Below are 27,607 nucleotides of genomic sequence, written 5' to 3'. Positions count from 1 at the left end.
CTGAGGCTGGCTTTGAGCTTGCAATTCTCCTATCTCAGCCTCCCAAGCCGATAGGATCACAGGTGTGCGCCACCATGCCTAGCTGTTTATGGATTTTCAAAGTGACTTGCCACCACTGAATTCTCCATGAAATGTGGATGTCAAATGAAATATTTTAATTTCTAAATATAGTAGAAATTGCATTGTATCAATTTTTATTAGCATTTTGTAAATGTTTATTCCTTAAAAATGCTTAGTAAAGTCAATGTCTACCAGAGTACTTAAATACTTCTGATTCACAAATGATGCTTTTCAGTATTCTGTTCTTAATCAATACAGAATTTAGTAACTAAGGATGTACATATATTATAGCATTAAAATATGTACTAAAAGTCCACTGTAATCCCTAGATTACATTTTAGTACTCCGGAGACACTAAAAGGCTAAAAAGATCGCCTGTAAATACATATGTATAATTTCATACATAAAAATAGTCAATCACAACATCACAGAAATTAGTTGTTTTCATAAGATTACCGGTAAGGCAGGTTGCATGGAAGCCTGAGACATATGAGACATCATCATTCCTGGCATTACTGAAGACATCATTCCAGGCATCTAAAATAAAAGTAAAAAAAGGTTACTATAAAAAACCAAAACACTTAATGTGACTTTAAACAGTGTATTATTTAGGAATAAAAACTACTGAAACTACACTAAATGCACAGTATGCTTAGTAAGTGCTTGTTGAATGAATGAATTACTTTATCAATGATTTATTTTAATGCTCACGTGGTAACTTATATTTACAGTCAAAATTATTTTCACAAGTAAATTTCAAAGTATGAACTCCTATTCTATTTCTAAATTAAATTTAATTTCCTCAATAAGTGTAAGTTTTTCTTTCTTCCTTGGAATAAGAGAATCTAAGATAAAAATTTTTCACCTCTGATGTTTAGTATCTGTATTGAAGAATTTCATGGCAATCTGGTCCTTTTCAAAATACTAGATCAAAGGTGCTTAACATCTAAGCAATTACTTAAAAAAATACAAATTTTTCTGTGGTACAGAAAACGTACATACTTTTATACTTGAAGATATTATATTAGTTGGAGAGCTCAATCTAGTGTACAAATACTACCATGAGAATTTTAATCTTCTCTATTTCTTATGAATAAAAATCATGAAGATTAACAGAACTTTCTAAAGCATTTGACCCAATGCTCACTTCTATTAGTATAATCCCACATTACAATTTTGATTTTTATAAGAATTTCAAAAGGACTTAAGGAAACCAAGAGAGGGATAAAAATTACATGATAGTCACAGGCATTAGAACAAGCAATTGTTTATTCAAATTTCAAATTAAATGAGCAACCTGATAAACAGGAACAACTGAAAAGCATAAGCATATAGTAGGCTTTAATATATATGTTCCTTTTGCACATATATATTATATGTATACATTCAAAAGGAACATATATATTAAAGCCCACTAAAATTGGAGAATAATCACACATTGAATTTTATTACTTGTGAAAGTCAACTTATGAAGCAAAGATGACTAATGTACCCAATAAAATGAACTAGCATGGAAATAATGGATAAAGAAACAATAAATAAATTTTTAAGCTATCATTAAACTAGAATGTCCAGAAAAAAAATCATGACTAGAACAACATATTGGCCTACTTGGGAATATATAGTCAAAATAGTATTTAAAACAAACAAACAAAACACCACAGGATTTGAAAACCCAAAAACTCACAAGTCTTCATAACCAGATTAAGTGATTAGAGAAATAATGTACACTTTAATGGGGGAAAAAACAGCAAATGAGAAAGAACTAGGATTGCTTCTAGTCCACACCCTCCCAACAAACATTTCCTCTTACAATTCTGCTTTAGATTGATGCAAAGAAAATCAAATTAGGCAACTAGTTATTGGCAAAACAATCCAGAAGCAAGGTGAGCAACAAAGAAACAGCTTACTACATAAAATGGCCTATATATAAAATCAAAGCTAGTACCATATCCAAAATTAAAATTCTAAGCCAATTTCCAAAAATCCAAGTATGAAAACTTAAAGAGAAAAACAGTAATTTCTCCTAAGAATGAAAGTGATTTTACAAAGTACAGTAAAAATATCTCCCCCGTTCAATAAAACATTCCCCATGGCAGCAGTAGATCATATAAATGAATGTAACTTCAAACTGAAACATTCTGACTTCATAACACAAAGATCAAATACCATTCAAAAGACAAAGCCACAAAAATCCTACTTGTCTGTCACGAGTTTATCAGAGCAGGCAAAAAAAAAAATTACAGCACATTATATTTAAAAACATTAAAGAACTTGACAGTAGTATTTTCAGTGCTTTCCTTCTCATGCCTAAAACTTTAAAACACCTAAAAAAATTCCCCTTAGAGTTGAATAAAAAGCTACATTCTTCCTCCTCAGAAATCTCTGAACATTTTGGGAGGCAGAGACCAGTTAAGCTTACCTGACAAACTTATAAGCTTAATAGTAAGATTCTTAAATTATATCCAACTATTTACTTTTACAAGTAAATATGACATTAATTTTAAGATTGTGATTTGTGACCATGAAAAACCAAAGATCTTAGTATACAAAATATTATATTTCATATGAAAAGTTACAAGAATTTGATAAATTTAGAGCTGTCACAAAGGCTTGATCATCACAGAAAGGTCTGTTTACCAAAGCCTGAAGAAATCGAGTTTTTGGAAATGTTATAATGATTCCCATGTCTATTAACTCTAAGATATTCAAAATATAAAAGTAAACTTTATAATTCCTGTTTTACAAGTTGATTTCTTTCAGAGGATTTGTGTTGACTTATGCTAGTTACTTGGCAGCACCATGATAGATTATTAATTTTTCTAAGTTATCTATTCTTTTTTCAACATGACAGTAAAAATGGAAATGCAGGCTGCAAGCTTATGATACTATCTTGTAGTTTAAATACTCGGAAATTATTTGTCCTTCCATTTTCCCAATAACCAAAGTTGAGACATTCAGATTACTTTGCTGTCCCTTTTTGCGTGTAGGTGTATTTTCTTGCTTCCCAGGGAGGGTATAGCCCTTTGATGTTTGTTTCAGCTTTAACTGTACAGTATTTTGGACTCTGTTATGTATGTTTCTTTTCCCTTTCTTGGGAGCATACAAAGTAAAAGTGCCTTACCACACATAACAGCTTAAAGTTCAATGAAAATGGCATGTTCAAAATGATTAGAGGGAAAAAATTGTTATACTAATGCCAACAGACTTCATGAACTACATTATTCATAACTACAGTTTGCATTAGCTTAATGTGAAGCATACTATGTAATCAAAGTATGTATTACTTTGCATATTTGCCAAAGTTGTTTAAATCTGTAAAATATTATAATTACAATTTTTAGTTGTTAGAATCACTGACAGGAAGAGTTGCAGGAAGGCAAAAGACAAGATTCAAATCAATAAAATATCAACACTATGAATTTTAAGGACTTTGGCACCTTTTAAAAACAAATAATTGATATATTATACCTGATATAAGTGGCCAACCATTTGTATATACACTATATAAAACAATTTCCACATATATTCTCTTTCCTATATTTTTAATGATACAACTTATAAAGCCAATTTATCAAGATATTTTCAGAAGAATTACAACTGTGAGGAAAATAAACACATGAGCAAAAAAACAGGAGTACTATATAACCTGTTCAGTCAACTCTAGAGTTTCTAATGTTAGGTTCATCATACTCTGAATTTTAAAAATGTAAATAAAAGGACAGCAATAAAAAGCACTACCGATGTTACAAATTTCGTGAAACATAAACTTTGTCAAATTTAATGATGTTAAAACAAAAAATGGAGATCTTCATGTAAGAAATTCCATTTATTTTCTTCATAATTACTTCCTAAAGTTTTTCATGCTGGAAGAAGATCACAAAGGACCTGACCTATCTTTTGTCTAGTCTTATAGAAAAGCAACTAAAAAAGAAAAATACTATATCCTAAATTTGGCTAATTGTTTAAAACCATTCTTGCTTTAAACCTGTGGTTGCAAACTGATAACCTAAAAAGTTTGATTTTTGCCTCTTGGTTTGTTTTAAATGTGCTCAAGTCAAATTCTTTATGGTGAACATATACCATAGAGAGGTTAATAAATATAGTATTTAGTAAACTATCTCCCTAATGTACACCTATAATCAATCCCAACAACTCCTGACTGAGGAAGGAGGATTGAAAGTCTGAGGCCAGCTGGGTGACTTAGTGGGGCCCTATCTCAAAATAAAAAGGGCTGGGGAGGTAGCTCAGTGGTAGAGTGCTTTAGGTTCAATTCTGAGTAACAAAGAGCTATCATATGTACCACTAAACTGAGTTAAATACATATATAAATGCAAAAATGGAATCAAGTATTCATTCAACTGGAAATAAAAATACCCATTTAAAGCAGACCTTTAGCACCCTAAAATGGGAAAATCATTTAAATTTACTGCCTATTCTTCTAGAGTAATATAAATTCAAAACATATTTTATAAGAAACACTTATATAAAAGATAGACAATATTTGAAACACACAAAAGAACCTTACCATTTAATAAGACAATTGTCAGTATTTAAAATTAGTTTACTAACACTCTCAACCTACAGAATTTATAGCTGCTGAAATACAGCAGGCCATCCCCAATCTCTTTTCTGTGGGTTTCCCTTCCAAGTTTCAATTATCCAAGGTCAATCAGGGTCTGAAAATACTAAATGAAGGATTCCAGAAATAATTCAGTTTTTCAGTTGTGTGACCTTCTGAGTAGTGTATTGAAATCTTCAGCAGTACTCCAACTTGCCAGGGATGAATCATTACTTTTTCAGCATATACTAACTGTACATGCTACCAGCCCACCCCCAAACTCCCTCCCCGTAGCTGAATGAAATATCAGATCAACTATAAATATTAGAGTGCTTGTATTTGCGTTCAGATAACTTTGTTTTGCCTAATAACAACCCAGTGGGACACAAAGGAGGTACCAGGGCATGACATGGAAGGACAGATTAACTCTGGTACTATGTGGCAACACAGCAAGGCATTTAGGACAAATCCCAGGATACACTAGGTTTGGTATGACCTATCACTTCAGGAATGGTTTCAGGTTCCCTCGGAATCTTGGAACACACTTCCCTCAAATAAGGAAGGACTATGTACATTACCCATCTAGGCTCTAAGAAAGTGAACTCAATTAATTAGATAATCTTGAACTACTATAGAGAAGCAGCCTAACACATCCTTAATTATATGCTTAAGTCAGATTTCAGAATTCCTATTCCAGCCATGTGATTCCCGGATAATTTGCCCCTGACCTCTCTAAACATCCATTTTCTCAAGAAAAGCAAAAATGACACCTACGTGCTTAGTACACCTATATACTTAGTGCTGGATGAATTATTTGATGGGTAGAGTTCTTCTTTAGTATTCATGGTGGATTGACTCTAAGACCTCTAGTGGATACCAAAATACCCAGATGCCATAAGTCTCCTATATAAAATGGCATAGTACTTGCATACAATCTAGGCATAACATCACGTGTACTGTAAGTCATGCCTAGACTACTTTATACTACCTAATACAATGTAAGTGCTATGTAAATTGTTAATGTACTGTTTAGGGAATAATGACAAGGAAAAAAGTCCACACATGTTCACAACAGAGTTTTTCCTGAGTATTTTTGATAGATGATTGCTTGAATCTATGGATGCAGAACCTGAAGACAAGGAGGCCAACTGTCTATTATTACCACTACTCATCATCAGCTCATATAATGAAAGCATCTTCTGTGTTGACCCTTCCCTCATCTATTTCTTATTTATTGCTTAGATAGTCCATTTTCTTTGAAGACATCTGGTAAATATTATAAACCCATCATCTTCAAGAGAAAACAATACATGTCAGTCCCAGATTAAATATCATATTTAGTGCTGGCTCTGTACAATTCATTTAACTCTCCGAATCTTACTATCACCATCTATAAATTGGATATCCATCTAGCTAACCTTTTTTGTCAGAAGGATTAAGAGGATCAAATTCAACAAGGTATGTGAATTTCACAAAGTTTATATAAACATTGGGACAGAATTGAATTTTTTTTTTCACATAGACTGTTACACAAAAACTTAAGAGCTCAATGAAAACGAGCCAAAAAACTTTATTTAAAAACAAAGTTCTTAACTTTAACTAGTAACACACAAAAAAATTGTGCTGCCTGAATTAAGGCATAAAGAATTGAAAACTTTAAAACACTAAAATGTCATCTTTGGGACTCACTACTATAACAAAGACATGAAACCATTATTATTCCCTTCCCTAAATTCTTCAAGCTGAATTTATAAATCTTTATATTTTATTTCAGTATAAAGACAGAGGGTAATTTTGTTACATTAAATAGTTGGGTGTCCTGTAATGATGGAAGCATGATCTAATAAATGTACCATGTGATTTCATTGTACAAATACCACAGAGTGAAGTTACAAAAACCTAGATGTGTATTTAGATCAATCACTGGATGTGACCTTTTGATACATCAAGAGACTTGGTAAACAACAGATACATGAGGTTACTGCTGATATAACAATGACATACCATCTTACAATAATAATGAAAGTATACCATAGTAAATACATAAACCAGTAACACAATCCTTTCATATCAATTTAAACAAAGCATTATGTAATTCATGTAATTGCATGTGCTATTTCTTTTATGTGACTGACAGTCTGGTAGGTTTATTTACACTAACCTCGTCACAAATATGAGTACTGCCTTGTGTTACAGTAGGACATCGATACTATTCACTAAACCACTGGAATTTATCAGCTCCATTATAATCTTTTGGGACTACCATTATACATGTCGTCAGCTGTTGACCAAAAAATTGTTAGGTAGCACAATACTTTACCAAAACAAACCTAGACGGTATACAGACATGTGAAGGAGGCTATGTGGTATAGCTCCTCCTAGACTATAAACCTGTACCTGTTACTAAACTGAATATCAGAGGTAACTTAACATAATGTTAAGTTCTTGAATATCTAAAAATATAAACATAGAAAAGGTAGTATAAAAATACTAGGCCATAGGATTTTTTCAGCTCTATTACAGTCTTACAGGACCTGTCATATATGCAGTTCCTCATTGACAGAAATATCATTATGTAGCACATGTCGTAGTATATAATAACCTGGAAATTACTGAAAAACTTACATTTCAGAGAAATAACAACTTTCTTGATGCCACATGGCCAAAGACACTACACAAAACCTGTGTTTCAATGCAGGAACTGAGTGCTCATTCATTAACTAAAAGATAATTTAAAAAGTCTTTAAGATCAGGACCTAAAATGTACAATTATATTCATACTATCATGAGAATTTTATTTCTTTTTTAAGTCCAAGTCTAAGATAAACATGGTAAGAATTTTGTTTAATATGGGCGCAGTGGTGCCTACCTATAATCCAGGAACTCAGGAGGCTGAGACAGGAGGATTACAAGTTCAAGGCCATAGCAACTTAGGTAGGCCCTTGACAACTTAGTGAAACTCTTGTCTCCTGACTCAAAATAAACACAAAAAGGGCCAGGATGTAATTCAATCCCTAAAGCCCCTCTTTTCCCCCAAGGAAGAATTCTGACTGAAAGAAAAACCAGAGCCTAACTATATTTCAACTCAGGTCGATCCTCAATTGTTGGCATATTTAGCCTTTAATGGGTAAGGCTAATAGCATCACTCACTTTTAGAAAAGAAAAGTTTTTTACACTGAGTATATTTAAAAAGATTTCCTTTCAAGCCTACCAATGTAAAATATCACATCTTAAGTAATTGCTATGACAACAAACTGTTGATTAAAACAAGTGAAAGATAATGTATGGTTACTTAAACTGCACAAAGAAAAGAGGCAAATATAAGAGTCATCCATATGTCCAGAAATATCTGACAGTAGGAAGTAGGAAACAATAGGAAGATGAAAACACATAGTCAGAAAGGATTAAGTTCTTTTAGAGCAGGAAATACATGATTTTCACACTAGCGTTACATCCAAGATATTTGAAATAGCCAAGCATGATTGTGCACACTTGTAACCCAAGCTACTCAGGAGGCTGAGGCAGCGAGACCTCAAGTTCAACCTGAAGAATTTACTGGGACCCTGTCTCAAAACAAAATAGATGGGCTAGAAATCTACCTCAGTTATAGGTCACCCCAAGAACCATCAAGACAAAAAACAAGAAGAGACTTAAATGCCTATTGACTAAAATATGAAGGTATGGAAAAAGAAAATAATGAAAGACTAAGGACAATTTCTACATGGAAAAGCAATCCACTCATCCTACTTGTAATTAAGACCTATTTTTCTAGGTAAAAACAAACAAGGGGTGGACTCCCCCAGCCCTCCAAAAATCCTATCACATACTAGATATACACATGTACCACATCTTTAATACCTACTGGTAGTAGTTCTTCATTATTGGAAGCCACACCACCAGCATTTCTAACATACCTAATTAAACATCAACAGGTTAGCCTGTTAATATTTGTTACCTTTTCATTTTGATCCTACTATTTAAAAGTTACATTCACTGCACCCTACAAGTTGCTTCATTTTGGGTGTGTTAATACTAACTTATTTCAATGTTTCCTTTTTCTCCTGAATAGCAAACTAAATGGATAAATGGCCCTAATTCAGCATTTTCCATAAAATGCTAATTCTCTGCAATGTGCTAGTCAAAGCAAAAGCAACAAAATGGGCAGAGGTATGCAGAGAGACTAAGGGAGGAGGATAGGAAGAAATAGACAAATAAGACAAATACTGAGTACAAGTTTTATTCTGCAAGCCAGGCACAGTGGCACAAACTTAAAATATCAGCCACTTGGGAGGCTGAATTAGGAGGATGGGAAGTTTGAGGTCAGCCTCAGCAACTTACAGACCCTATCTCAAAATAAAAATAAAAGAGCAGGGGATGCAGCTCAATGGTAAAGTACTTCTGGGTTCAACCCCCAGTACTACCCTTTACCAAATAAATAAATAAATAAAGGCTCTACAAGACTTTCACAGCTTCTTGGTAAGTGACTATGAATCTCAAAGAGAGTGGATGGATATAGTCCTTTTTTCCAGAATGATGTGATATGCTTGTATTTCTCCAAATATTTCTCACATTTAGAAATATTACTCTTAAGTTTTTGAATAAATGAGTTTATATCTAAATAGGCTAATAGTAATAAACATTTATAATCTTACTAGTAAAAACCTATCAAAATCTAATCACACACATACACAGCCTAAGTTATACAAATTGATCTGAGTTAATGCATTTTTAAGAAAAGTACTTGTCTAAGTAATGTAAATACACAGAGAAATTACCTAAATTCAGAATTATGAGCAAGAAAAAAAAAAAAAAAAGTGGTACTCCTCCCCCACTGGCTAGTGTCTATTTCAAAGGCATGGGTTCTATACCTACCAAAAAGTAAGGACAATTTAAAAAACAAAATAAGTAAATGTGTCTAATCATTGAGATAAATCTAATACACCAATATGCTGGATTTCTCTGGAAGAAGGCCTATGTACCAAATCATTTTTCTCTGTGGAAAAATACATGGGAAAACCAAAATCTCTTGTTAAACCTTAATGATCATCAACATTATCATACAACTAGAATATATGTGCCTACATTTAAGGGAAAACAAGTATTTTAGATTTATACACCAAGTAAAATAACTGATTGATTTCATTTTGTCTTCTGTCATTTGTTAAAGGAAAAAGCATCAGTAAAGAGGCAGACACTAAAAACAAGAATAAGTGGTAACAATGTAAAGTCACAAGTAACCATTGGAAACAGACACATGTAACAGTGACTAACTTCCTGGTTTATATTGTAGGAGTGAGTATCTGTATTTGTTTCATTCATTCAACAAGTATTTTACTGAGCACCCATGATGTGCTAAGAACTTTGCTCAGCACCTACTGGATTCTTAAAAAGTACAGAACACATGCCCTGGTCTCTAAGAGCTAACAATCTGTTACTTTTTGGGAAAATAGCAAATAAGAGACCATACAACAAGTCAATAACTAAGTGACAACATAAGTGAACACTAAGAATCATGAGCAGATTACACAGGATTTTCTTTTGCCAAATTCTGAGGACCTCCTGGAGAAGGTAGAACTAGTAGAACTGAGAGAAGGCAAGGAAAGTTCATGATGATAGTAAACCTGGGAGCAAGAACAACAGCATAAGCTATAAGTCATAATCACTTAGGATACCATGAAAAGATCACTCTGGGTTTAAATTCAGGAATATGTAGACATGCATGAATCTTTGAATTGTGCTCTGATGCATACTACATGAAATCCATGAAAGTTAAATTGTAGAATTTAGATACTATGCCATAGGCACAGATAAACACTGAAGATTCTTGAGCAAAGATATAACACACTGAAATCTAGAATTTGGAGGGGGGGGGTTTGTAGGCAGCCTTAAAGCAAGAAAACCAACTCAAAAACTGTTGAGGATTATAGGCATGGAAGTCTGACAACAAAAGCAGCAGGAACATACATAAGAGTCGGTCTTACTAAATATTAAAATAAAAAAAAAATCAAACACATTTGTAAAAGTTAAATCTTCATTTATCAGTTTACTTATCAAGGACCAAGCAGCTGCTAGATCTGAAAGGGATCTTATATTCTACTCTTCGCACAGAAACAGGTAAATTAAGACCCCAAAAAGAAGGGGAAAAAGAGCCACGTAGCAGGACTCTCTTAAGCAAAAGCAAAATTATCTGTGATAAACATGGCAGGATTACCATGTTCTTTGTGTAGAAAAGGCAAAAAAAAAAAAAAACCAACAACAACAACAAAAAACCCCAATAAGATGAAAATACTTTAAAGGCAAAATTGCAAAACTTTTTAACACTACAGACATGGAGAAAGGAGACAATCTTGCATATAATCATATTTTTTTATGGAAATTCCTAGTGAAATGTTTTTTGTTTTGTTTTTTTTGGTACCAGGGATTGATCTCAGGGGTACTTAAGCACTGAGTCACAACCTCAGCCCTTTTTTTGTATTTTATTTATGGACAGGGTCTCACTGAGTTGCTTAGCATCTCTCTCATCATTGTTGGGGCCTCCTGCCTTAGCTTCCCAAGCTGCTGGGATCATAGGCAAGTGCTATTATGCCCTAGCAGAAATTTTTGAGAACTGCCATCAGAGAAAAACCATTTTTTTTCTTTATTAATATGGCTTCTTAAGAAAACAATCCTTCCAAAGTCAATTAAAGTCCATACAACTTGTAAGGTCCCTTCCAGCTATAATATCCTATAATTTTGTAAAAAATAGAAGCAAATCTATGTACAGTGACAAAGAGATGAATTTAATCTATAAACGTGAAAGAAACATGAAATTTCAGCTGGTAGTTTCCAATATTTACAACCATAACAGATTCAGCCTACATTATAAAAATGGCATTTAGGTCACATCATGAATTTAAATAAATAAACAAATAATGCCATCAATACTACTACTTTTTTTTTTTTTGGTACCAGGGATTGAACCCAGGGGCACTTAACCACTGAATCACATGCCCAGCCCTTTAATTTCTGCTTTTTTCTTTTTTAAATTTTGAAATAGAATCTTGGAAAGTTGCTAGGGCCTTGCTAAATTGCTGAGGCTGGCTTTGAATTTATAATCCTCCTGCCTCAGCCTCCCAAGTCCCTGGGATTCTAAGCAGCAGCAACATATAACTTCTTTAAATTAATTTGTTACATTTCAAAAGTTGTTAACTTACTTCTTAGATCATTACTCTATCCTCTCTATGTTATTTTACAAACGCACCTTAAAATTTCATGTCATTCAGTAACATTCCAAAGACCATAATCATTTGGCAAGAAAGACTTTTAAATCTTCAGCTGGTCCCAGGAAGAGATCTTAATGAAAGATGTGGTCAATACAGTTGTTCCTCAGTATTTAAAAGGGACTGGTTCGAGGACACTCCACAGACACCAAAATCTACAGATGCTCAAGTCCATTATACAAAAAAATGGCATAGTACTTGCATATAACCTATGCACATCTTCCAGTATACTTGAAATCACCTCTAGATTATTCTAATAACTAATAAGACATATGTGTTACACCTATATAGTTGCTATGTTATTTTGTTTAGGGAAATAGTGACACCCCCCCCCCCCAAAAAAAGCCTGTACACGCTTTGTATAGATACAATTTATGCTTTTAATGTTTTCAACCCAAAGTAGGCTGAATCCACAGATATGGAATCTGGAGGTTATGGAAGACCAACTGCAAACTGCACATCAAGGTTCCATTACCAAAGTTATGGAAGTCTTTTATGTAATGTGTAAATTAACTTTAAGATTGGATGGCAGAACCCTACCATCACTGCTGTGACTGACAGGGGCACCCTGCTTCTTTTCAGTTATCTTCTCACTACTTACTTTTTCATTAATATTTCTTAGAATGTGTAGAGAGAAAAAATGATGCAGGAAGAATAAATTTTGTTATTATTAACTTTCATTTTTAAGGGCATGTTCACCAGAGCTTTAAATAAGATTCTTCAATTATTGAGGACTGAAATTATCCATGCTTCCCAGCATTATCACATGTGCTAATAAAATAAGAATTACCAATCAATAATTGGGACCCAAACTTGTTAGACATTAGGTCAAAAAGGGGATGATCTAAATTTGAGACAACAAGGGAAACTCTTAGGAACCTCAGAACTAGACTCCTAAAACATTCATTCATTATCCTAACATGAGCCAACACAGGGAGAAAGAATTCTAAGCCTCTAAATAATCAGGTATACTTAAAGGCACATGGCATACACTGGCCTAGAAAAAAATGCAGAAGAAAACCACAAGGCAAAATTCAGTCTCTGAACTGATGTACACTGAGTAGCAAGTTAACTTACTAGAAAGATGGTCACTAATGCAGCTAAAAAGAAAGGGCCATAAAATAAATTGTGACCAGCTTATGTCAATGAGATACATGAAACTACTTTAAAAAATAAAATCTGCATTTTATTAAAAATGACTAGCTGGTATCTTGGCTTTGATAGTGCAACAGCACCATGACAGCAAGGGTAAGCAGGTCAATCCCTTGCAAAACTTACCTTGACTGGCCCAATGGAAACAGAAGGCCCCAGAAAAGAGAGAAGCATCTGGCAGTAGCAAATTGTTTTATTTTATCTTTCTGTGGAAAGAAACTAATTTTAAATAAGAACCAGAGCATTTAAAGAATAAATATTTTTTTAAAGCTCATTATCTAGTTAGAGCAGCTCTATAAAGAAAACAAGAGCAGCTCCTTGCTGCTTAGAGATGGAAAGAAACAGAAGAGGAACCAAGAGTTGTCTCTGCATCTCCTAGGCAGTTTTAAAATTTGTGTTATTCTGGAATAACAGAATAAAAGAGTCTTTTATATAAAGAACTCCTGCAGGCAGAATCTTTTAGGTCTGATACTTCTGAGTAAAGATTTTTATACAAAATTAAGGGCTATATTCCAAATATAAAAGAAGAAAACCACTTGACATTCAGCCCTTCTACTCATAAGGTTAAGTAAAAAGAGTTACAGCAAGCTCCTTTTTCCACTGAAATTTCACCAAAAACTTTATCCATCAAGGCTTAAACAATTATCAAAGCAAAGAGTACTCATTAGCACAAGATCATACATAATTTCTGAAATTTTTACTAGCCTAAAATTTTCATGACTTATCAAGATACTCAAATGGAAATAACCCAGCCACCTAAGCATCTCTGTATTATAGAACCTAGCACAGGGCACACAATTATTCTATGGTAAGTGAACCTGTTGCCTTTCTTGGATTTCTCTAGAAACTCAGTTCTACCAAAGTATCCGAGTCAGCATGATAACCTTTTGATTCATATCAACTCCCTCAAAATGTCCATTTACAGTTTATGCTAGAGATGGAAGGGGCAGCTCATTAAGTAGGAGTGCAGAAGCAATAAACATTTTTTTTTTAAAAAAATAAAATAGTGTTAATAGAAAATCAACTATTGATTTGACATTATCCTATGAAGAATCAGAATAAATAGAGCATTAAATCTCCCTACCCCCACCCCTACACACAAAGAGGAAGATATTTCTAGAATAAAATTTATTTTAAGCCTCAAGTATAAGTAATATTTTCTGATTCTATGCATTTACATGGTCCAACAAAGTTAGTTATGCTGACATATATCAGATAATATTTACTCTCAGAACATTGACTTCAATTGACATGCTTTATAATCATTAAGTTAAAAAACTAGATATGTGCTGTGACTTTTTAATTTAAAAAAAACTCTTTAATTTTATTGGAGTAGTAAAAAGTAAAAGGTTTTATACAGAAGACTTTCATTACATTCAAAATTTAGTTACAGTCATGATTCAACATTAGTCTTATTTAAAAACATTATTTGGACATCAACTAGTCCTTAAATAGTTACAAGCACAGTATTGACCTAGAGTTTGAGATTTTAACACAACAATACCTGAGGCAAAAATATAAACAAAAACAAACAAAATAAAAACATAACATTCTTACTTGTCCCATTGGTGGCCCTCCCATAGGGGGCATCATTTGTGGCATCATTCCATGAGGTACAGGAGGCATATTGGCTCTCTGACCCATAGGGTGCATTCCCATTGGTGCATAATGCATGCCAGGGTGCCCCATCTGAAAAAGAGAAAATTTAAAACGTGGCAAGTCACATTAAATAGTCTCAAAAAAATCTCACTTCAACTAATCACTTACCCTCAGTACATAATATCAGGCTAATTTGTGCCCAAATTATTGTATTAGTTCATACTTTCCTATTTAAAAAAAAAAAAAAAAAAAAAGCACTACACTAGTATTTGAGGAGCTTGCAAATTAAATAATTATTGGACAGCTAGATCAGTTGATTTGCACTAGTTTAATCAGCTACTGATTTGCTCAGCTTGGAAGACTATACACACACACACACATATATATATATACATATATGTATATAGATATGTATATGTACATACATATATAAAGCCAACTTAAAAACTGTTGGTGAAAACCTGAACTTTGTCCTATTTCAAACAGACATAAAAGACAGCTGACATTTTTTTAAGCACTACTGACTTTAAAATGCTTAATTTATCAAATTGATTTAAAGGAGGGCTGGTCTTATAAAACACAAAAGTATGGTCCCCAGAGACACCTGTCTACTAACAGTTACTAACCTAACTTTTAAGACAGGTAAAATTCCATTTGCCAAAACACAGTTTCAAAGATTTAATATTCTGTCACTCAGACACTAAGTGCAAACAATAATTCACCCACTTTAATGCACTTTTAAAAGATAACTTTCGTTACAGACGTGTCCATTGTTCCAAGTAATTATCCCCTGCCAATTAATCAAGCAGTACCCCCTGCATATCACCACCACTGCTAGAGAAAACAAATTTTGCTAGCTTCTTTTAAAGTCTTAGAGAATCAAATTTCCTTACTAAAACGGGCCTATAGCTCCAAGACGCAGCACGCCCAGGGTTCAACACCTTCAGCGCGCATCTGTCTAGGCCAAGCCGACTGGGAACTTCCAGGGTCCTACATCCTTCTTTTGTGCATCCCCGCTCTCCGTTTCTCTCCCTCGAGACATATCCCACCATCTCGAGCGCTTCCTTCGTCCACTCTTATCTTCTTCTCCTTTTGGAGAAAGCTTCCTGTCTCTGAATCCGTTTTTCATTGTGCCGCTTCCCCCTGCCCCACCGATCCCTTACCGAAGGCCGTCTCCTCAGGAAGCCGTCAGCAGAGACCCAAGAGCTGGAGCACAGGCTTGAGCCGGACAATCTCCGCTCCCCGTCCCCGGGACCCCGCGAGGGAGGATGGCTCTCCATTTCACTCACCATGAGGCCTCCACGCTCAGCTCCCGTCCCCGGCCTCATCGTCGGGCTCAGACTGCTCCGCCGGCGGCCACTGCCGCTACACATACCAACAAGAAGCGATCTGAGTGGCTGGCGCCCGCTGGGGCCAAAGGTTAAAGGCTGCCCTGAGCTGCGGGGCGGGATCAGTGGGGCCAATAAGCTGACAGGCTTCCCCACTGTCCAATCAGAGTGCGCTGCCGACACGCAGCTCTGCGGCGATTCGCCCCCAGCCTCAGCCTCACTCGGCGTCGCCTGCATGGAGGGGGGGGGAAGGGGACGGAGGAAGTTTCTGCGCCGAGTCCTCTGCCGGGAAAACTCCACCAACTTCCCCCGGGAAAGGGAAGACAACCGCGTCCCAGCTTCCCGGGCTTAGACCGCCTCACCCCGTAGGGGGTGGGGCAATGGGGGCTTGCCACCTTTCACCCCCCCGCCCAAGTTACTCACGCCCCACTAACCTGAGGCCGTCAGGGATAGGGTAGGGTGGGGTGGGGGCGGGGTATGCAGCTTCTAGCGTTAGCGGTGGCTGGGGCCGGGAGCGCGCGAGCGCGCGCCTTGCTCGAAGCAAAGGGGAGGGGCGGGGAAGGCGCGAGGAGGAGTCCAGCGAGAGTTCGAGCTCAGAGGCACCGGCTGCTGAGCGCGCGCCGAGGCGGACGGGGGAAGAAGGCGTGTCGAGTAGCGTGGAGGGAAGTTGTGGATAGGGGCGGGTGGAACAACGCGAAAGACAGAAAGGGGTGGGTCGATAAGGCAGAGCGAGCGCGCCCGGCGGTGAGCTCCTGTTAGCAGGGAGGCTAAAGAAGAGTGTGAGCGTAAAGGGGAAGAAGGAGGAAAGCAAATAGGTTAGAAAATATGTATCAGAGTGGTATGGGCGGGCGCTAGGACCCGGCGTCGAGAAGATGCGGCTTTGAGGCTGCCGGGGTTCGCGCTCGCCTGGAGGCAACGCAGCAGTGCCAGAGGTCTTTGGCCGGGACGAAACGCTGCAGGGAGGGGTGACTTGTCTGCAGCCGGCCTCGGCTTGACTTTCCCTACGCACAATTCTGTATCCCTTCCCGCCTATTGCAGCGGGATAGAGCTCCGGTGTCGGATGGCACAGCCTCGCCTCCTGCTCCGCGGTTCCTTCTTGGCTCCACAGCCACCCTTTAGCACCCCTGAGCTCCTGAGCTAAGTGGTCGAGGCCGTGGCGTAGCCCGGCTGCTGATTGGCGAAGACGAGGGAGGGGCGGGGCTGTGGGAAACTCTGGGCCCCCGCGGTTCTGTGGTTATTTCCCGCCATGTCGTTTGTGGAGAGCGGCAGGCGTTCGGCTCCGCGGCGTCGCGGTCTTGGCACCCCAGCACCTTTCTCTCGGCCTGTGTATTCTGTATTCTCTCAGGGGGACAGCTGGGGTGAAGGCGAAGTTGATGAGGTGGAAGGATGCGATCAAGTGGCCCGTGACTTGCGAGCGGAGTTCTCAGCCGGGACGTCGTCGGAGCCCAGAAGGGGCCCCCAGCTTCTCCCGCCAGACGGGGATGGGTCGCCTGTCCTACCCGATAAACGCAATGGCATTTTCCCCGCAGCTACGCGTAGCCGGGCCCAGGCTCGGCGATGGCCGATCCAGGTCCTGTCTATTCTCTGCTCGCTGCTGTTCGCCATTCTCCTCGCTTTCCTCCTCGCCATCGCCTACCTGATCGTTAAAGGTACTGATGCCCAGACCTTGAAAGTCTGTCCAGAGCGAAGTTGAGCCAGGGCTTGGTTCTCACCTCCACCCATACCTTACCTGGCTCCCAACCGACAAGCTGGCAGTCTCTTTCCCTCCTACCCCTGATTTGTACCATTCTTTGCTTCTCCCCTTTGTCTTCTCTTCCTAAATGGATTTCCCTCGTCCATAACGAGAACTGTTTTTAAGAAAGGGTCTTTTAATCAAATGAGTTCTATTGAAATACCTTTAAGTCATTGGACTCATGGAGTCAAATATTAGCACGATTATTTAAGCCATATTTCGGAGAATACCCACCATTAAAAGGAGACAGTGTAAAATGCATGTAATTGAAATAGTCTGTGTATATTCAAAGGCTTTGGTCTACAAATGGTACCGATTTATTGCTGGGTACATTGAAGATTGTTCAAAGTCTAGGATTTCCATCCCACAGCTCAGATTTCTACTTTTATAGGTAAAATAACTAGCCTTTCTTAATTTTGTGGTGTTTGTAACTAGATTTGGTACACAAAGTATATTTTGGTTTTGTTGTGAGACTTGGTCTCACTGTGGTGCCCCTACTGGTCTCCAATTTGCAGTCCTCCTGAGTAGTAAGTATTAAGGGTAGGCATTGACCATTTGTATGCAAAGTTTTATTGCAGGAGGTGTAGTCTTGTTTTTCACTAATTTTATCTTCTTTGTCTCAAGTTGAAATATTAGCCATATTGGAATAAAAATAGACTTGTGAAAGTTTTTTTTCCCCCAAGGGGACTTTCATAGATGTATTTTTGTTTGGATCTTGTGTATTACAGTGAAAAGAATAAAATTTGAGTTTAAATCCCAATTCTTACTATTGTATGACTTTGTCCAAATTACTGGGAAAAAAAAAGTAAAACAAAAAAATCTTCATTTTATGAAAACCACTCAACCACTCAACATTATCTTTTTGGACCAGCTGGTAATGGGCTCCAGATGGCCTGTAACAGCTTACCATGCTTGATTTTCATACAGAAGACAAGATTTGCAAGTTAATGTGTGAAATTTACCTCCTCATAACAGTATTGTATTTAAACTGTCAATCTTAAATGTTTGGCTGCCATTGTTTCATTCCTTTTGTAGGGGTTTGGGCAGTTTGAACCCAGGGAAACTTTACCTTTGAACTACATCCCTAGCCATAATTGTTTTTTGAGATAGCTAAGTTTTGGGTGCTGGCCTTGAACTTGGGACCCTCCTGCCTCAGCCTGTGGAGTAGCTTGGATTACAGGTGTGGGCCACCTCTCCTGGCTCACAGTTTAATTCCTGTATCACTCCCTTCCCCTTTTTTTACTATAACCCAGATGGTTCTGTCTTTTAGCTATTTTATTGCTTTGCTCTGAGATATCACTTTTGTAAAGGCAAAACTGTGGTAAGTAGAAGATTATTGCAGAAGATGTTTATACTTTGGAGAATGGAGAAAGGAACTGAAAAAATTTAGTATGTCCTTAAATTTGTATAAAATGGTATCACAAAAACCACAGGATATGAACACTACTGTTGTATGTATGGCAGTTGACAGTATAGAGGTCTTCTTTGCTTGCTGATGATCATGTAACTAGTAAACAGAATCAAAATTTGAATCCATTCCTGACTCCAGAGCACTTTATGGAGTTCTACAATGTCTTCCAAGTCTTTGAGTTAGTCTTCAGATTATGAATCTTTTCTACCTAAACAGCTCTTTTTGTTTTTGCAGAGTTGCATGCTGAGAGTTTGAAAAATGAAGATGATGTACATACTGGACTATTAGGTATGAACTTGTCACTTGATTTGGTTTTCAGTTGCTGTTTGTTTTTTCATGTTAAATTGTACAAACTTTGGGGTAAAATACTTAATTATTAGATTTTGTTTTTATTTTTTATAAGTTTATAAAGGATCATCAGTGTATGTAAAATATTTTGAATATAACTGTGACTAAAATCCAGCAAATTCTTAGCGTTTTAAAATTATCTTTTGGAAAAGGTTCCCCATACGTCTTCTCAGGAATTTAGTAACAAGCAAGAAAACTTCCCCACAAACTTAGCCAAGATAAATAATATCATAAGCAGACCCCAGAGGAATTTAAATTAAAATGTTCTTATAAACAATTTCTTTATTTAAAAAAAAGTAAAAATTTTAGTCTATATTTGTACAGGTTACTCACGAGAAGAGTCAGGCCCGAGTTTTTGCAGTGTCTTATAAAATGACATGGTTTATAGATTTCTAGAGAACAAAGTTATTTATGTTGCATTTCTTTATCTCCACAAAAATGATTTTGATAAAGTTCAGAACTTTTACCTATTTTATTACTATTTATTGTAATTCATTTTATTTGATCACTCTAAATAAAATTATATGACTTTTCACTCCAGATTGGCACTTGAAGTTCATCATATAATTCCCCATCCCCAGTCCTTGCTAAAGTCTTCAGTCGACTTCTTTGGCTTATGCTCACATTGACACAAAGTATAGTCAACCTGTTTTTGCAGAACAATCAACTTTTTTCTTCAAATTACAAGGTTTACTAGATATCTGGAAATGTTTATCTGTATCATTCTCAATTCTTGCATGAGAAAAATATACTTTTTACTCATTTCATCAATATATGTTGTTTCTTCTTTGGAAAACAGTTAAGATTATTAGGCTTTTCGTAGCATGTATTGATGTGTCATCTCTTGAGAGAGTAGAAACAGAATTTTATGAACTTGGCATGGACTCTGTTTACTGTTGTTTAAAAGTTGGCCCGATTTTGCATTTATGAACAGAATGAGTAGCAGTTGTCATCTGAAGTAAAAACTTGCTTAATATCAAAAGGAACGTGATGGTATTTTTTTGTAATTATTGCCTTGCCTCCTTTTCTACTTCCAGTTAGATAATCTCATATGGCTTTTAGGTATGCCTGATAGGTAGTTAATTCTATGCTAGCAAATAGGAAGATCAGTATCTTAAAGTCTTTACTGATGACATGAATTCACTATTCACTATTCAGGAATGAGCAAAACTGCTGTTTTTATGGCAGAAAACTAAGCAACAACTCTGCCAAGATGAAGGACCTTATTTTGAGCCAATGATCAAGTGGAGAATATAGTCAACCTCATTTGATAGGCTAATGCAATGAGACTCCTGGTGATTAATTTTAAAGCATAATTATATTTATAGCAAATATGTATATTATAGCATATGGCTAGAGAATAGTTACAAATCTGTTTCAGAGAAGCAGTGCCAAGATGATTAAGCTCTAATAAGGTTGGGATGATTGTGTTGTTATTCTATGATGAAATTCTCTACTATTTAACCTCTTTACAGAATGTTTTGAATTGACATTCAAAAACAGTTAAAATTGTGCTTGAAACATTGGCTAGATGGAAAGATAGGCCAGTCATTCTTTCAAACTTTGACTTCTCTCCAAATCAGCACTGCATTGATTAATTTAGATAGCAAGAAAGATTGCCTCATTATCTTCTTTCTGAAGAAATGTCTGTGAAATTATATCCTGGCCCTTTTTACAGTTGCTATGAAAGTTTTCACATGAAGAAAGTTACTGAAATTATCCATTAGACTAAAATAAAATTGGCAATGTAGCCTTGTATCATATGGTAATGATCTCATTTTATTTTCTTATATTTGTTTTGCCCTGTTTACTAAAAACCTCATAGCTATATAGATGGTTGGTTGTTTTATGTATTGCCTACTAGTTTGGGGCATAATTATTGTTGTTTATATCTGTTTATATATTAATATTTCGATGTCTCATGTTTAATTTTGTTGCAAACTGCCTCAGTTCTTCATTTGAAACTATATTGATTTTTTAGAAAAAATAAAAATAAATAATGGAGCCCTGTAAGTAGTCTACCATAAGAGTTCTCTTACTGGATAGACTGATAAAACATTTTTATACTGCAGATTTTTGTTTTTCGTAAATTGAAATTTAATCCAGTCTAAGGTTGGCATAATAATAAGCATATTGTAGCAGTAATTCTTATTTTGGTATGAGCTAAGAATCTCTTGGGGACTCAGGATATAGCTCAGTGGAAGAGCAGTCACCTAGCACTTGTGAGGCCCTGGGTTCTATTGCCAGCACCACAAAAAATAAAAATGAAAATCTACCTCTAGATTTTGATTCAGCCCAAGATTATTCATAGTCAAAGTACTATAATTTGAGAAATACTTTTGAAAGCCTTGAACTTGTTTTTTAAATTTTAAGTGATTCTGATGCAGGTAGTCAAAGTACCATAGTTTGAGAAAATTTTTTGAAAGCCTAGATCTCTTTTTTTTTTTTTTTTTATTTACTTATTTTAATGTGATGCTGAGGATAGAACCCCAGGCCTTGCATGTGCTAGGCAAGCACTCTACCACTGAGCTACAGCCCCAGGCCCTTGGATCTCATTTTTAAAAATGCTTTTAAGGGTAGTGAAAATCTTTAAGAGGTGACTAATAAACAAGAAACAATGTAAACCCAAATGTCTGTTAAGAAACCTAACTTCTAAAGGAGCTGGCACCCTGCTTTTGTCATCTTTGTTTACTGGAAAGAATTCTTCATGGGAAGCCCTATATAGTCTTTAAATTAAAAAAGAAAAAAAGAAAAAAAAAAGGTTTGTGAAGACCGTTTCAGAGTATTGGGGGAGTTAATTGATCCTATTAGCTAAGAGGATTAACCTCTAATAGTGTACCTCTTTACTAGTGAGGTAGTTAGGGGGGTGTGATTGATAAAATGAACTAGTTTGAAGTTCATGACCCTTGATGTTCCCTGGATGGCATTGAAATTATACTACGGGATTTTTGCTCTTCATTTATAATTGTCTTTCGAACCATTTTATACTATAAGCCAAATTTTTCAGGGAGATTAATGAAACCAAATTTGTTTATTTAGTTAAAATTACATTCCAGTTTGGTCATTATGACACATGCCAGTAATCCTAGCTACTTGGAAGGCTAGGAGGTAGGAGTAATGCAAATTTGAAGTTAGCCTGAACAACTTAGTTAGACTGTGTCTCAAAGTAAAAATTAAAAAGGGAGAGAGGCAGAGCAAAACAGTACTTACCAACCCCATTGCAGTCATTCCTCTTTTAGGACTTTTAGGCCATTATTGCATAAATCCCATGTAATACAAAGTTGTTTAGTTTTTGCACATTGGCTTTTGCATTTGTAACAATTTCCCCAAGTTTTATCACATTTCACAAATTTAGTCCTAATCCCAACACTGCATTTTTTTCCTTCGGTCTTAATATTACCCAGGATTAATAGATGACCTTAAATACATAGGGAAAATTGAGTTGCCTTTAGCTGAAAATACTAATCTAAGACTATTGTTAATAAATTATATGTAGGGCACTTTTTTATATGCATGTCAAATCATGCAATACAGAAATTTTAATAAGACCTTATGGAATGCCTTCAGTGTCTTTCAGAAGCTCTGTGGTAAAAACAAACAAACAGGAAAAAGAAAAGCAGCAGCTTTTGGGCTGTGTGTGAGATGGCACAGGCTTGTAGTCCAGAGAGGCTGAAGTAGGAAGATTGTTTAAGCCATGAATTTGTGATCAGGCTGAGCAACATAGGGTGACCCCTTTCTCAAAACAAGCAAAAAAACAGTTCTGGGGATATAAGCTCAGTGGCAGGGTGCTTGCCCTAACATGCATAAGATCCTGGGCTCAGTTCCTACCAAACATGTACATACCAGCAACATGATATCTTTAGGTCCTTATCAATCTTAATATCTGCTAGTTAACATTAATTCTCTCTTGTGACTAGGACCAGACTTGTAGAATCTTGCAGCATAAGGGGTATTCTTGTTTTTTGAGCCACCCATTTGATTCTTACAGTTGAAAAGTTTCCAGGTTTCTGCACACCTACAGAGAAGAAATGACTGACCCATGCTGATTTCAAAGATGAAACTAGATTGCTTGAAGATTTTCTCACCTGTTTCTTCTTCAAAGCCTTGGAACTCTTATCATCGTGACGTCATAATAGAACATTAGTAATGTTAAAAATTTCCAAAAGAAAGCAAGTATTGAAGTTGACCTATTCTTAAAAGGACATGTGTTCAAAAAATAACTCAGTTTTTTCACTACAGTGAAAAATTATTGAAGCCTTGAAGTTTTTTTAACCTGTGTATGAACCTTTTAACTTGAGCCCACAATCTACAAATATATTACTCTATTCAGAGTTTTTTGAAACAGTCGTACCTATTGATTTGTATATTGTCTATGGCTGCTTTTACTTTACAACAGCAGACTTGAGGAATCATGACAGAAACCTTAGGGCTCTGAAAGCTTATGTATACATACACACAGATATGAAAATTGCTCACATCCACTTAGTTATTCAACAAGAAGAACACAAACCACATCTTTTTGCTAAAAGGATGTATGTTGGTGTTTTTTATTTTTACTTTTTCATCTTTTGTGATGCTTGGTGCCATAATGACAGATGCTAACAGCAGTCAGGTATGGATGCAATGATGATTAGAAAGGGAAAAAATATTGAATTGATTATTTGAATCATGAATATGAAAATGCTTTGCAAATTATGAAACAAAGTAGTTTTATTTCTTTACCAAAACAATGTTATTAAAAAGTTTAAAAATTTGTTCAAACATTAATTTGATGATGTAAGTGCAATAAAATAAAGGCAGAAGTTATGATAAGCTATAACCAATTTGATATCTGTCTGAAATATGAAATCAGTATTTACAAGATGGATATGTTCCCAGCATGCGTGAAGTTAAAAGCAGCTATATGCACTCAGAGAACATGTCCACTCAAGGTGTACTTAATTTCAAAATCAGGGAAATGGAGCCCGCTGTGGTGGCCTGTACCTGTTATCCCAGTGACTCAGAAGGGTAAGGCAGGAGGGTTGCAAGTTGAAGTCCGGCCATAGCAATTTAGTGAGATCGTTCTCAAAATAAATAAAAAGTAGTGATGTGCACCTGGGTTCAGTCCCCCAGTACTACTACTGATGGCAGGTATAAGTTACATGAAGGATATGTAAATAGTTGGATAGTGATATAGGATGATCTGAGGTTTTAATTTGTTTTTTAGTCCTTTCTACCTCTATATAATATGTGCAATTTAATGTCTCCACATCTGATTTCATAAAACTTTCCTTCATCCCTGTAAGCCTAAAACTGCTGAACAGGATGAAAATGTTTAGAACATAAAACAGTCTTTTATTGGAAAATAAAAATAATTTAGAAAGTTACTAGCCTGTTTTTTTAAAAAAGTAACTATAAGCTGAAACCAAAATAATACTTTGAAAAATTGAGCCAAGCCAAAATACATCCTTAGAAAGTTAAATATAAAATTCCAGTTAAGGAATTTGGATAGAAAATCTCCACCCTCTTCTTTCTTTGCCTTAGGTACGTCCAGTAGGTTTCAATTGGTGGGAATTGAGCTATAGAGAAGGAAAGAAATTTTCCCCCTGGAAATTTGTATTATATCCTTGTTTACTGTGCTGATGCACAAGAATGTTACTTGCAACATTTTTTTTTAATCATGAAAAAATGAAATAATAAAAACATGCAGTGGAACTATGGCTGTGTGTACTAATAGGAAAGATCTCCATCACCAGACAAAGTGGTGCACGCCTCTAACCCCAGAGGCTTGGGAGGCTGAGGAAGGAGGATCATGGGTTCAAAGCCAGCCTCAGCAACAGTGAGGTGCTAAGCAACTCAGTGAGACCCTGTTTGTATAAAATACAGAATAGGGCTGGGGATGTGGCTCAGTGTTTGAATACCCTCTGAGTTCAATCCCCTGGTACTCCCCCCCCCCAACAACAACAATAAAAAGATCTCCATTATAGAATATTAGATTTTAAAAAAGCAAAATGCAGAATAATCTTTTTTTCTGGCAAAAATTATTTGTGAAAAATATGCTGAGAAAATACATAAATATAAATAGCTCAATATATCTACCTCCTCTACCTTGATATCTGTAATTTTTAAAAAAAGACACAACAAGCTCAAGAGTAGAATTAGTGTACTTGGGAAGATTCACTTTCACTTCATCTTACATACATTCAATTTTCATATCCTTAATTCTTAGTAAAGTTGGTTTATGAAACAAAAAGTTTTAAAATTTTTAGCTTGAGGATTCTGGACATAGTGAGTTGTAACAAATTTGATTATATTGAGTTAACTTCTGTGGCTTTTTTCTTTTACTCATAAACGAGTAGAGTAATTTTTCTGAATCTTAAGCACAGTATCACAATGTACTCTTTAGCCCTATTATTGTGACATGACTTTGTTAATTCGTAATGAATATAAAATAATATGTCCAGTTATAGTCATCACTTGGATTGCACAATAGAAGTAATCATTTCAGAAAAACTCAAGAACATTCTTATTAAATTTAGACAGGTACCCTATTAAAATACCTGAATGAAAAAGTTTGGCTTTAGAAAGCCTCATGTTTTGTTATTTTTAAATGTTATTTTGTATGTTTCCTCATTTTTTCCCCTGAGGAATCTAGAAGTTTCATTATTTCATAGCCGCCCCAAACACAAAGATTTTTATTTTAATTACCATCTTTGTTATTTGCTACTTTACATGTTATGTTAAGCTTTTTCTCCCCTTTCTAGAGATGTTTATCTAAGCAGTAGCAAATAATAGCTATTTGGTAATATAGCCACCCATAAACTGTAATTGTATGTTGATTTTGTAATTTGTTTAAATCTAATTGGGATAGCAAGAAATTTATAAATACCATAGCCCTTACTAAGTTTCTGTCTGTCCAATCCCAGTTGAATTAAGGTTCTAATGGGTAGTACTATGTTAGTTAGAATTTTGGGACGAAGATACATTCTAATGCTAAAGAAATTTGCTTAAGTGACATATCGTTGAATGTCTTTCATTTTGGCCTTTCACATGTAGCACTTGCAGCGAAAGCCTACTCTTTCTGTGTCCCACTAAGGGCAGAGGTACCTATAGACTGGCCTCTGGGCCCATCTATGAAGATATATACAGCTGCATTCCCTATATGATAGATGGTTTCTTGTAGATGGCTTTGCCAGGAAGCCCCAGCTGCACTAACCTTCCCTAACCCCTGTATACACACATAAGTGCAAACATAAAACATGCTTTATTCAAACCAGGCACATTTCCTCCCCTCACTTCATTTCTTTCAGTTCCAAACAGACTTTCATGTATACCCCCAATCTGTTCATTATCTTTGCTGTCTATCCAAGCTGTTTTATTTACCCTCCTACATATATTTGTATGATCATTTTTGTAATAATGTTGCAACATAAAAACCAAAGAGATACTAGGGTTACTTCTCCTTTCTGCTTTGCTACATCCCTCTTTTGAAGGCATTGAAAGTATAACTTATTATATCTGCAAAGGACCAGGAGAATGAGGAAGGAAGCTATCAGGAGAAAACATTTAGGTTAATCTTTCAAAAATACTTCACCACACATTTTGTTGAAGGTCAGTCTCAGTTCCTGGGTTTCACGTGGTTTGTAAACAAAACAATGCATGTATTTCTTGCCTGCATTTTGCTTAAAGGCTTTGGTGGATCAGTTTTGTGTATTCAGGAAGTTTGATAATTCTGAAGACATCCTTTAGTGTTGTCAACTTTTCCTTTCATCTCTGTACTCAGGAAATATTGTTGGTCATACACTTTAGTAATGGTAGCTTAGTAAACTGAAGGCAGTTTGAATATGATTCCACGTAGATAAGGGTACAACTTCCCTGTCCCTCCACATTCAAGGACTATCTTACTGGAAATTTGGTGTAATTTTACTTTTCTGTTCACTTTTTGATGTGAATTATGTCAAAGATTTGACAGTAATGTGATCAAAATTCAAAAATATGAATAACAGTAAATATTGGTGAAGATATGGGGAGAAAGGTACTCTAATACATTGTTGATGGGACTGCAAATTGGTGTGACCACTAAGGAAAGCAATATGGAGATTGCTTAGAAAACTAGGAATAAAATTACCATTTGACCCAGTTATCCCACTCTAGGTCTAAGGAGTTAAAAACAACATA

General features: G+C 35.9%; 2 protein-coding genes across 6 annotated transcripts in view; one reads left to right on the top strand and one right to left on the bottom strand.

Annotated features, from left to right (window-relative positions):
• Prpf40a (pre-mRNA processing factor 40A) overlaps positions 1–16,211 on the bottom strand; it is a 54,474-nt gene extending 38,263 nt beyond the window's left edge. For 4 of the 5 annotated variants that reach the window (XM_076866432.1, XM_076866433.1, XM_076866434.1 and 1 more), the window contains exons 1-3: positions 15,921–16,080; positions 14,590–14,721; positions 517–597 (exon numbers count right to left, since the gene is read on the bottom strand). In XM_076866432.1, coding sequence (XP_076722547.1) covers positions 517–597; positions 14,590–14,721; positions 15,921–16,004 — 297 coding nt within the window. In that variant the 5' untranslated portion in view covers positions 16,005–16,080. Of the gene's footprint in view, positions 1–516; positions 598–14,589; positions 14,722–15,920 lie in introns of all 5 variants that reach the window. The other variant, XM_076866431.1, reaches the window with a different exon arrangement.
• A 248-nt stretch (positions 16,212–16,459) lies between these two features.
• Arl6ip6 (ARF like GTPase 6 interacting protein 6) overlaps positions 16,460–27,607 on the top strand; it is a 35,413-nt gene continuing 24,265 nt past the window's right edge. Inside the window, exons 1-2 of the mRNA XM_076866436.1 lie at positions 16,460–17,608; positions 19,337–19,390. Of these exons, the coding sequence (XP_076722551.1) occupies positions 17,206–17,608; positions 19,337–19,390 (457 nt within the window). The 5' untranslated portion in view covers positions 16,460–17,205. The remainder of the gene's footprint in view (positions 17,609–19,336; positions 19,391–27,607) is intronic.

This window comes from Callospermophilus lateralis, chromosome 9, assembly GCF_048772815.1.
Source record: "Callospermophilus lateralis isolate mCalLat2 chromosome 9, mCalLat2.hap1, whole genome shotgun sequence".
Classification (NCBI taxonomy): Eukaryota; Metazoa; Chordata; class Mammalia; order Rodentia; family Sciuridae; genus Callospermophilus; species Callospermophilus lateralis.
The sequence above is the reverse complement of the archived record's forward strand: the minus strand, read 5'-3'. Positions and strand labels throughout refer to the sequence as shown.